The sequence below is a fragment of the Pavona decussata genome, unplaced genomic scaffold, assembly GCF_977016875.1.
Source record: "Pavona decussata unplaced genomic scaffold, jaPavDecu1.1 SCAFFOLD_94, whole genome shotgun sequence".
Taxonomy (NCBI): Eukaryota; Metazoa; Cnidaria; class Anthozoa; order Scleractinia; family Agariciidae; genus Pavona; species Pavona decussata.
In genome coordinates this window covers 431261-443840 of record NW_028145511.1, presented here as the reverse complement: position 1 = coordinate 443840, position 12580 = coordinate 431261, and the positions used below count along the sequence as shown (strand labels likewise).

The window sequence follows — 12580 nt, the reverse complement described above, 5'->3', positions numbered from 1 at the left end:
ATTCGTGGCCAACAAGTTGTGGTTTCAAAGAACATGATTCCTTAATCCAGGTATGCGGGGAGAAAAAAGCTTAAAAGTTCGAGGGAATATGATTAAAATATACAGCAACATCTCTCAATGAAGCAGGTGCCAGGATCATGGAGGACATGTAGTATCACGTTCTATTCCGCACAAACTACACGGCGGCCCAAAAATAGCATTTTGTGGCTTTTAAAGGTGTTGACTAAAATAATTTTAAAACGGTGTTGTTTAGGAAATTGATTAATCATTATGCCGCTTAAAGTATAGCTTGGAGCCTTCGAGTCTGCCGTATGATTTTTTTGGGAGTGCAGGTAACCGTAGACTTCTTAATAACAAAAGCTCGGCTTTACTTAGTTTGAATAAATTATAAAGGAACTCTCTGGTAAGCGCCAGCTTTGTCGGATACAACAGCATTCGCGCCCTCAACTTGAAGTGATGTTGGGTTTAGCATGAAACTAACGTTTCATTCTGATGTATCTCGTACTGGAGATCAATCTGTGGCTTAACTTTACCGGAGACAATAGAAGACAGTATTGTGCGAGGGGCAAAAAGAAACGCCTATTGTTGATTATCATGGCAATCTTATCTTGCCCCTAATCCATTTAGCCGTTTGGTTAAGTTAATTTTAATTATATTGGATAAAATGGATATAAAGTTATGCTCACAGTCTAAAATCGGGAAAGATTGTATTTGAACGTTGCGACGAAGAAAATGACTCTTGGACTGCGTGAAGTGAACGAACGGTCGATGGAGAAACAGGCGCCGTAAAACACCGCCCCTTATTGCATTATGATCGATGACATCAATGACTTCTAACCTGTAAGTTTCTTGAAAATTTACTCTTTGAAGGTCCTTTTACACGTGCGATTTTCTGTGCAATTTTTAATTATCGCACTTCTTAATGCAACTTTTGTCGTGCTCAAGTTCACCGGATGAAAATCAAGAGTGTACTGCTAGTACGCTTTTTCTGGTACGATTTGGCCACGATTTGTCGCCTCGATGTCGCAGCCGGTTCGAAACTTCATGCAACTTGGCGGCGATTTGGGGAAAATTGCAGCAAAATACAGCAAATTCCGCACCCGAATCGCGCCCAAAAGCCCTGACATCGCCACGAGTTATAATTACACAGTTTGCGACTTTCATCTCAAGCTCGGGCGCGAAAAAAGTGCGACATGTAGCGATAGTACCCTTTATAAGACTTGTGTTATGCTCTGTCTTGCTTATAGTTCGAAGGTCCTTTGTTATATAAGTTATGTATGCATGTGCAGCCTCACAATTGGGTGGAACTATCTTGAAAAGGACTGAATTGTTAGAGCTCTGTTTGCGTCTAACTTAGGCCGGATCAGCTCTGCTTTACTCACTTTACTGGAACACTGATTCGTTGTTTAATGGCTCTTTAGTTGTTGTTTGAAGTTTACTTTACAGTCCAGTTCATAGAATTCTCTACTTATAACTTCTTGCGTTGCTTCTGTGTTGGTCGGAGCGTGATTGACAACTTACTGTCAAACTCTCGTCAACTTCTATTGTAGGCTAACGTAAGCATTCGCTTGATTGCTTGTTATCGGAATTTGTAATATGTTCCTTCCCTTTATTTGACAAGAGAACTGTGCTTTTCTTTTAGGATTTTCTTTATGTTCTTCAAAACGTCCAACCAAACTAAAACAACTGGAGGAATATAAAAATTACAATGAACGTTTGTATGGATAAAAATTGTACATTAACAACTGGAAGTATATGTTTTCATTAAGTTGAACTACTAGTTGCAAGCAACATCAAGTGTAGTTGTTGTAAAACAGCAACTTTTCAAGAAGAAAGTCGGTATTATTAGTCCACGTACGCCTTTTTCCACAAATTACGGAGTACGTGTTTACAAGTTCCAGTTCCTAAATTAAAAATACAACACGAGGTCATAGAACAAAAAGTATCGTACACTGACAGACACCTTCAAATGAAAAGGCTTTATGATTATTATCGCTATTATTCAAATAAGTTCAGTTAAAAAAAATTCTAACTAAAAATATCGGCTGGTATAAATTCTGTTAAAAAAATAGTGGAATTTTACCAAAAACGATAGAGAATAGCCATTTCCAAACAAATACCAGCGAAAGATTCACTTGAGGTCAAAAATAGTAAAATAAGGCATGGTTTAATGTCAACAATCCATTGTAATATTCATTGATATGTATCTGTGGAAAACCAATTTCAAGAATGTTAGACCGACGGATTAGTTTCCCGAGAAACGGTCCAAAACAGAACACCTTTCGTTCCAAATTTATACCAGGAAAATACAGTGTTTGATCAGCGCTAGATCAGTATTACACTCAAACATAAATAGAAAGGTCTGAAACCATTTTACTTTTACGTATTTTTAATCGCCATTGCATAGAATCACTATACATAAAACACTGATTGCTTCGTTACCTAACACCAACAATAAATAAACTTAAGAAAACCAAGGGCAAATAATACAAGTACCAGTGTAAGTCCTTGCATTAGATATTGCAGGCAAAGACCATTCAATGATTTATAAACAAATGCTTAAACATGATCCGGTATGAAACAGGTAACCAATGAAGATGTATTAGACAGGAGTAATATGGTCGTATTTCCTTACACCAGTGAAATAGCGAGCATGGTTATTCAAATTATTTCGTTTGTTATCTCTGATCTTGGCCTCATTGTTAAGTTGAATTTTAAAATATCGAAAAGAGCCTGTTGACAATCTCGTCCGCAGAGCCCGCGCACGTTTAGGTCAGTGGAGGCCAAACGCTACGTCTTGCTTCCTTGGTGCTGACCAAAAGGAACGCAGCCTCTGGGAACGAAAACGACGCTCGTGGCGTCAGCCGGCTTTGGCCGAGGACGGTCGGCCTCCAGCCGATCCCGAGTCCTCGCGGCGCGGCGCGAGATAAGAAACTTCTGATACCCGAGGTAGAGTAGCCAAAATATTGTAAGGTATGTTGCACCGTGTTTTCAGGTCGAAATACTCTAACGTTTTTTACGGTGCGGGAATTCGCAATATATTTTGGTCAAAAAAGAGTTGCGACAAATATTGGAGCCCCTGGGAAATTCTTCCCCGAGGCCCCGGGGGGGCCTTATACACTAATCTTTGTGAGTGAAATGTTTTATAGAACTTTATAATTTATGCTAAGCCGGACCTTCCATCTGTGAGCAAATTAACAACCACTGTATTAGCGAACTGCTATTTCTTACAAGAATTTATATTGAGAATGATGAATTATTCAGTGAGTGACACGGGCATTCTTTACTCAGAAAAAGGAAATCCGAGTGCTCCTATCAGGAGTCGAACCTAAGAACTTCCGATTACTAGTTCGGATGCTCTACCATTGAGCTACAGGAGACTCGTGGGAGCTAAGGCCATTAAACATCCTCCACGCTACTGCTAGGATTTGAATGCCAATGTGTGGCATATGCGCCATGGAATAAATGTGATGGCATCAGTTGCATTAACGAGAAACGGCGTATGACCTTTTTCGTCGATCAGAACGAATGCCAGCTAGATCTCCATATGGCATTAATCCAGGGATAAAAAAAATGGTCTTTTTAATAATCACGTGAAATATCAATTAAAAGTCTAAAAAAAGAAGACTCGGTTATTTTCTATTTATTATTTATTCAAGATGGCGGAAGAACTGGCGGGAGAGATAAACGGAGACAGAAAAGTTACACCGGATTCTCGTCCGGATGGGTTTTTCTTTTGGAGGCGATGGAGGTTATCGCCTCTTATGATATGAATTGGGCCTGATACTTCCCTACGCGTTCCTCTCCTCTCGCAGGGGAAGTAGGCGTAGCATCGGGCTGTATTGGGAGTGGTTTGCACGTACGCAAAATATAGATGGCAGACCGATCCTAAGAGCGAAAAATAAACAAAACTAAATGGCTAAAACGCGCGCCCTAAAGAAAAAGCGGAAGCGTGCAATTGTAATATTTTCAAAGTGAACTGAGAAAATTTTTTAAAATAAGTTACACTTTTAAAATTTTTACATTATTGAACGTCCTCGATAGGGATAACCTCCGACGTTTCCTTTTATGTTTTTTGTTTTTGTTTTACATAATAAAGATCTTGTTGCTGTTGCTGAGAAGAAATGAAATATATTAATACCAAATTTGCCCGGTATTTCAGTTTGCAACACATACCTTCCTCAAGGGCTGAACGGAAACTCAGTTTTTTCTCTTTATTTTTCATTCAGCCCCCGCGGAAGGTTTGTGTTGCAAACCAAAATATCGGGCAAAATTAATGTACTTCATTTCTTTTAGTCATTTTGTTTATTTTTTCGCCACCTCTACCGTCAGGATCAGTCTGTCGTCTACATCTTGCATTTGAAATCACTTACTGATCCAGGTCTTCAAGAGATCCGCCACCACTCATCGGTTTTAATTTGTCGCTGTGGTCTTGCAGACTTTAATTAATTGCATTTTGTTAAGTAGCGACTCGCTTAGCTTGCAATTGCGGAAGAGGTACCAGGAGTCTTCTTTGTCTCTAATCGTTTATTCTACAGCTCAGCGCAGCACTAACTCTCAACTAACATCTAATTTGCGAACCTCACTATATACTATAATTGTAGACATGTTTGGGTTCCCTGACCAAGGGGGCCCTAGCTTCACACTTAACTGCTTAACTTAAAGTGCGAAAACATACCTACATGCTCGACAATAACAAGTGGAGGACCATCAATGAAAACTCCATAACAAAAGAACAAAGTTAGACAATAAACCCAAACATGAATCTCAGGGCCGGTAAAATCCAAGGTCAGCTTTAATTCTCAAGCATGCCTACTTTAAAATACCACACCAAAATTCGACAAATCCTTTCAGTAGACGGCACTACTCGAAAACTTAGGAAACGCCTCTGCAGGCTAACTCAAGGTGGTAAAACTTGAATGATCTTAAACCAAGAACAAACCCTAAATGAGAAATACCTTTAAGCGTAAACCCGTAATTGAGACTACTAAAAACGTTCTTATAAAAATGATTCCTATTTTTAAAACTTCCTAACAATTTGTTGACGTCACAAGTTCCCGCCAAAACTGAGTGGGTGTAAAAGAATACGCGCTAGCCAATCACAGAAGCGTTGACACCGACCCCGTGGTTTGAGGTCACTGGGGACGTGAATAAAGTATCCCATGTATTGACATTCTCCGAAGACGATAACCTTTATCAGAATCATTGATAAAATTGAATGGATGGGTAGGGATGATTGCACTGAAACAGAGATAGGTTCCACTCAATTGAGTAAATCCTTGGTCCTCCCCAACCCCCCCCCCCCCCCCCCACCCCCACCCTTCAGTGCTACCAATAATTTTAGTGTTTTGCTTCTAAGTCCTAACTTGTGCGCTGATAAACAATGAAAAAATTTCGGCGGCCTAACCCGGAAGTCGGCAGAGAAGCACGTCCAATAAACGCACCGCTGTTATTATTGGTTGGCAGCCGTACTTTCACAAATATCATGAAAGTGCTTTTTCCGTTCCAGTGCTTGAAACGTGATTGATAGAGTTGTTGTTGTTGACATGAAATATTATTGACATAATTCTCTCTATCTCTCTCGTGTAGGTGTTGATGACGACGCGTTCAAAAATGATTTCATATTAGTTCGTTTGTGCGACAAGCTACAACAGATGTCCTCAGTAATCATGGACCTTCCTTCGAACTCCTCCACGGGGACAGCTCCAGCCACCATTCAGTGTGACAAGTTGCTGCCCATTGGACACGTCTATGGAATGATGGCGGTGAATGTTTTATCGACGGTAATCGGTACGATCGGGAATATATTGGTGATCGGTACAGTCCCCTTGAATTTTAGTCTACAAACGATTTCCAACTTTTGGCTTGTAAGCATGGCCGTAGCCGATCTATCTGTGACAGCACTGGGTCAGCCGCTCTTCTCAGTCTTTCTGGGTCTTCAAATTGGTGACGAATGCAACGAAATCGTGTCGCAAGTGTTCCGTCTGATCGCCAACATGTCGTGTTCAGCGTCCGTTCTGCATTTGTGTTTCATAAGCGTCGATCGCTGCTTGGTCATTCTACGGCCGCACGATTTCAGGACAATTCGCACAAAAAAGCGCTTCAGGATTGCGTTGGTCATCGCGTGGATGCTGCCGGTCATCTACGGCGTTCTGCGCCTCACGGTCAGCAAGAAAGGAACATCGTATTTCACAGTAATTGCCGTGGGACTTTGCTACATGACGATCATCTTATGCTATGCCTTAATCATTCTAAAAGTCAGAAAACAAGGCTCGGCGACTCTAAAACGCATTCGGCGTACTCCCTCAGGCTCTGGACGTACAAGCATGACTTCGGAACACATGGTAGAGCGTCGCGTGACAGTCACGATAGCTATTGTTGTTGTTATCTTTACCGTTTGTTGGTTCCCTCTCTTGTACCTGCGCTCTGCGTTCGCAGAGGAGAACTTTGGCGTTGCCTACAACTGGGCACGGACACTTGCTCTGAGCAATTCTTCCATGAACCCATGGATTTATTGCTTCAGGATCGCGGAGTTTCGCGAAGCTTACAGAAGACTTTTGAAGTGTCAATGGAAGCCCGCATGTGGGGACGGAAAGGGGGCCCAACGCCAGCATAACACGATTAATTCCAGCGAATTAGAAACCACTCAGCAAGTTCCCTATACCGTATGAAATGACTCGTCTAACGATGCAACCTTGAACTGCATATATTTTCATCTGACATAACTTACTAGTTCAGAAGAAGTTGTGAAAATATCATGCAATTATTTAGACTGGGTCAGAGACTCTGTGGAACAGCTTCCTATTTTAATTTTTAAATTGGAATTCTACTCAGGAATTGATTGAAATTGTTATTTTTTTTATTCAAAGCCGAAGTTGGTAGTACTGTATGGGAAACTGCTAAGTATAAAATTTTGGCTCATGAACCTAAGCATAAATTGCGAAAAGTACTAAAAAAATTGTTTCCAATCTCTATATAATATTTTGATCCATGTAAACGTTCAAGTAAACAGTTTTAGCTATACAGGATGCACCGAGAAATAACTAGAACACAGGAACTTCGTAACGTTGACATAACATGTAAAGGAAATTGTGAAAGATAATATTATCCAAGCATGACTTATTTTTCGGCCCTTGACCTCCCCCAATTTATCGCGAACAAATTAAAAGCCCCCGGTGGTTCCATGACTCAGTTTTTACACGTTTGTCATTGATTTATGTGAATCAGTTTTATTATTTTTACTGAAAACCAACCGTTGAAAGAAAAAAATTGAGCAAAACTGTATGAAAACTGACAATCCATAAAATAGCCAGCCGGGGGAATGTTTTAAGGGAGCAGGCCGGTTGGCCTGTATTGGGAATCACAGATCATTAAAAATATGGGATCCATGTTGGAAAACTAAAGTTGTTGCAAAGTGACCAACTGAGTCAACTGAGTCTCAAGTGACTGAGTCTTGCTCACGTTTCCTCAAGTTAGAAGAGTACGGTGCAAGATTAAGATAAAACTCGATCGCGTTTTTGCTCGCGCGAAACTACTTACTTTCACTAAGCAACAGAACACTGCGCGCGAACAACAAACGTAGGAGAATCATGGTCACGTGCCAGATCATTTCGGCCATTTTGCGGCCGTAAATTAAACGTGACGCTTCTCTGATCGATACAAATCTTATATGCTATCAGAGACTGTCATTAAATGCTGCTGAGTGAGTGTCCCACTTAATTACGGTGATAATATAACACTCAAAAGCATTGTACCATTTTATTTTCGAAGATACTTGAACTCGGCGTGCACGCATTACAATGTAAAAATAGGCTTAAACTCTTTTGAATTGAAGTTACCAGGCTATTTTATAGTATTGCTTAATTTTGCAAATGTTTATCCATGTTTGAAGGAGGCCCCGGGTTCAAGGCCAGCTTTGACCATATGGATTTGTTTCACGGTAGCTCCGTTTTCAAATCTAAGGCCACGCTTTGTAAAAAATAAAAAAAAAACTGGTTTGCCTCCCACCGGTTGGGATTTTTAACAAATGTTATGTTCATTTTGTATATTTATTTCACTGATTTGTAGAGTCCCTAATTAGCACAACAGTGCTAAATACTTCGACACTTAAATAAAGTCATTTATTTAAAAAAATATTTATTTTTATTTAAGGTGAACTAACATTGCGGCCTTTTTACAGATTCTTTGGTCTGCACGCAATGAGCTACAACTTCCAAAATTTTGCCAATTTCCTTCTTCTTGCTTCGCTGCGTATTGTCGCTCTCCGTACGTACATGTTTGTTGGATTTTGTGAAGTACTGGCCGGAACACAAAATGACTATTAAACCGGGCTGCATTACGGCCCGGGGGGGGGGGGGGGGTACTCCCGAAAATTTTCAATAGGGGTGTGCTGCGAAGGTTCTCAAACCTTGACCTTATTTAAGGGTAAAGGAAGGGCCGAAAAACAGATACCCTTTTTAAGGACCGAACCCGAACAATGGCACCCTATTCAAGGAACCCAAACAACGGCTAATGTGCACTGATAAACACAAATCTCTATGAAAATCGCTTTTCTAATACTTCAGCGGACACTACAGTTTTAAAAAGCCATTTCTTTTTCGTAAAACGTGGCGCTTACAAGCTTCAATTTAACTGATACAATTTAGGTACCCTATCTAAGGACAAATCCAGGAACGTGTTGCTAAATGAGAAAAAATGATACCCTATTTAAGGACTGAGAACCTCGAAAACCGTACCCTATCTCGCGGCACGTACCTATATAGCCCATATAAGGGAGAACCCTCCCCGGGCATCAAGGGGATGAAAAACAAAAATGAGTAAATTTTCAAAAACATGATATGGTGGCACCCCCGTGTGGCGTTGGTAGCATGTCCGAGACCCTTCAAAAACTTGTTATGTCGCTGAAGAAAACAAATCCTTTACCGTGAGAGAAATCCAGCTTTAATTTCTTTAGCTTCTTTTGTGTGTCATTCTTATATGACTGTTGTTGTTATAGTATTGTTTGACTTAACAATGGTTTGTTTTTGTCTTTCAATTCTTTGATGTTGTTCTTATTAGCATTTAATTGTTCTCTTTAGCATATGACAAACGAGTGCTGTGAAAACTCTTAAGAGCAATTTTTCTGTTCCTGTTATATCTGAGCTACGCTTCAAAACTGAAAAATTTTACTTTCCGAAGACTGGACGGGCACTATTTATAAACCACTGAAACATTTTACTTTCCGAAGAAGGTATACTCAGTTTATAAGTAACTGAAGGAGCAATGCAAACGCTGTAAGATAGTTAGAAATTTTCCAAAAAACCTCAGTTGGCCAATATCTTCCCGATAAGGTTCTCACGCAATCTATTTTAAAACAAATCTTAAATCTGGTCGATAAAGTATCATGCTGGTTTTTATGCCTTCGTTTGTTTTCAAATATCAGCCGAGTTTACGGAGGAAAAAACCACGAATTCATACCCTCTGGAGGCAAATTGTCTGCGTTATTCATACGCAAACAAACTAGTATTCTGTCAGTGTGCCACTTTTCAATGAAAAATGAAGTTAACCGGCTAAAATCGAGTTCATTGCAAATCATGTGACCAGATGACGGATATTGAATCGGATTTAATTAAAACTTTTATTTCATTCTTCGTAATTACACAACAATCAACAGTTAGGTCTTCAAATGAAAAATTAATATACTCGGAATATGCGGGACGCGTAAAGTCGAATTCTTTAAATTTAAAGGAATCTGAAGGTAAACTACTTATGGCAATTTATAAACTATTTTAATACTCTTTGATCTTCAGTTTTGAAAACCGAAATGGCGTGATGTTAGCACTAAAGCATATGGAGTATTCGATCACATAATTGTTTTCTTAACCTTTTAATGAACAAAATAAACTAGAAAAAACCGAAATTCTGCACTGACGCAGACAATGTCATGGATATTTCTAATTTTAAACTGACGATTTGGAGGTCACAGACGTCACACAGCAGTTAAAATATTTGTCTAGAATATTTGTCTTAGTTTTTCAACAGCATCTTCTAGCTATTCAAAAGAGAAATATTGTCGGTTCTTGAGTACGCATAATTATCTGTTCTTCACTCGATAAAGTTCTTGAGTACTGAAAGATTTTTCGCACGTTTCGTGGTTCTAGGCCCGCGGGAAAATACTGAGGCCAAATCTACTGGCTCCCACGGTTACGCTCAAAGCCCTGGGGGTAATGGTGAGTGCTTAAACACTGAACATTTGTCTAAAGTTTCAACAGCTTTGAATGAGCTTGTCAATCCAGACAAAAAATCCTTTCTCCTCTCACGCAAGAGTTCAATCACAGTGGACCTTTACACGGCATTTGGGCCTTGCTGGGTCGTTTCCAAGTCACTTGAATGCGTGGTGTTCATTTCTCGCGGTTCGCCTGCCCCACCTCTGCAGGCGGGTTTCCATTGACACCTCAATAGTCTTCTGTAAGCTTCGCGAAATTCGGCGATCCTGAAGCAATAAATCCATGGGTTCATGGAAGAATTGCTCAGAGCAAGTGTCCGCGCCCAATCGTAGGCCACGCCAAAGTTCTCCTCTGCGAACGCAGAGCGTAGGTACAAGAGAGGGAACCAGCAAACGGTGAAGATAACAACAACAATAGCTATCGTGACTGTCACGCGACGCTCTACCATGTGTTCAGAGGCAACGCTTCTTCCATTGGGACCACGAATGCGTTTCAGAGTCGCCGAGCCTTGTTTCCTGACCTTCAGGATGATTAACGTGTAGCATGAGATAATTGCAATGTAGCAGATTCCCACGGCAATTACGGTGAAATACGATGTTCCTTTCTTGCTGACCGTGAGGCGTAAAATGCCGTAGATGATTGGCAGCATCCAAGCGATGACCAACGCAATCTTGAAGCGCTTCTTTGTGCGAATTGTCCTGAAATCGTGCGGCCGTAGAATGACCAAGCAGCGATCGATGCTTATGAGACACAAATGCAGGACGGAGGCCGAACACGACATGTTGGCGATCAAACGGAACGCTTGCGAAACGATTTCGTTGCATTCGCCACCAATTTGAAGACCCAGGAAGACTGCAAAAAGTGGCTGTCCAAGGGCAGTCACAAACAAATCCGCGATGGCCATACTTACAAGCCAATAGTTGGAAATTATCTGTAGAGTAAAATTCGTGCGGACTGTTCCGATCACCAACACATTGCCGGCCGTGCCAATGACTATGGACAAAATATTCACAACCAACATTCCATACACGTGTTCCATGGGCAAGAAATGACATTCATCTTTGGTCGACAAAGTACCAATGGAGTCGCTCTTGTTGAAACCCATGATTGGGAGTTCGTTTTCGCAAAGAAGTTGCGTGAATTCTTCGTAGAAAAGCAACAACCTTAGATGTTGTATAAGCCGATGAACGTTCCACCACCAACCGCTAAATCAGACTGAGTTATGTCAATTATACGTGTGATATTTAACTGGGCAGAGCACTAATGATTTCCCTTTCGTCACATGCGGTGACGATATCCGGTTAGGCGCCCATGCAACCGAGCGGAAATGAAACGTGGAAGTTTGCGGCCGGGTAGTTTTGAAAAAAATTTCTGAGGGCATAGATCGCAGCACGAAGCGTCGTTACGAGCAGTGCTTTAGGAATACAGGTAGACATACGTGTTCTTGATTTAGGAGAACACGCCGGTTGGGGTTAATAACAATTAAAAATATATTCACTTCATTTCCGAAGGTAAACAGAGATTAGTATTTTTATGAGGTCAACTAATGAACAATTCAAAATATTGTTTCGATTCCCGACCGGTGCTAACCGCTCTCAGGAAGTGGAAAATTTTAAATTGTTCCAGGAAGTACTATTGTCATAAGGGCATCAAGAATGACTTTCTTTCCAAGACATGTTCGACCACCCGAGGAGCAAACTGTTTACTGCAGACAAATATGCATATTTCGTGAGTTTGTGGGAAATCTGCGGTGGATTTTCAATATAGGTCTTAGTAACTTGTGTTTCAGCTGACAATAACAGGCGAAATCGATTACGGTATTTTCATTATAAACTGTATATACATTAAAACGTAATCTTTACTGATTGCCATAAATTGTGACTATTCCAACGTATTAATTATGTTTTGGTTCCCAATTTGTGATTATACAAACGGCAATCACGAAAATATCGATTCCGGTTTATTGTCAGAATTCTCTTGTTCCCAAAATATAATTTGTGATGACTCATTTGTTGGTAACCTCTACACACGCCCAGTGTCCTGTAGGCGCCGTAGTTTGATAAGATTTACTGCCCACCCATTAGGTCCAGACTTAAAGGCTAGTTGAATTGGACAGTTGTTGAAATTTTGCGCGGAAGACAGGAGTCTTAAAGCGTCCACAGACTATTAGCCACTCGATAACAGTCAGGCGATCGAGCACGCTACAGTCAGCAAGAATTTCAAACCGAGTTTAGTTTACAAATTCTGGAAAATTCAAGGCAATGACTTTCTTAGCTCACTTACAGGTCAGTATCGGTTTAATCGGCAACTGCATAGCGAAAAAAAAAATCAAATGAAGAAAACAGGTGTAGGTATGCTTCATTCATTATCTTTTT

General features: G+C 40.5%; 2 protein-coding genes across 2 annotated transcripts; one reads left to right on the top strand and one right to left on the bottom strand.

Annotated features, from left to right (window-relative positions):
• Nucleotides 1–709: 709 nt before the first annotated feature.
• LOC146473216 (histamine H2 receptor-like) lies at nucleotides 710–7403 on the top strand. The gene is made up of 2 exons (XM_085118451.1): nucleotides 710–840; nucleotides 5590–7403. The coding sequence occupies exon 2, from the start codon at nucleotides 5655–5657 to the stop codon at nucleotides 6669–6671; it is 1017 nt and encodes a 338-aa protein (XP_084974577.1). The 5' UTR covers nucleotides 710–840; nucleotides 5590–5654; the 3' UTR covers nucleotides 6672–7403.
• Nucleotides 7404–9597: 2194 nt separating this feature from the next.
• On the bottom strand, nucleotides 9598–12580 carry LOC146473215 (alpha-1D adrenergic receptor-like). Its single transcript, XM_085118450.1, has one exon. The coding sequence runs from the start codon at nucleotides 11308–11310 to the stop codon at nucleotides 10324–10326; it is 987 nt and encodes a 328-aa protein (XP_084974576.1). The 5' UTR covers nucleotides 11311–12580; the 3' UTR covers nucleotides 9598–10323.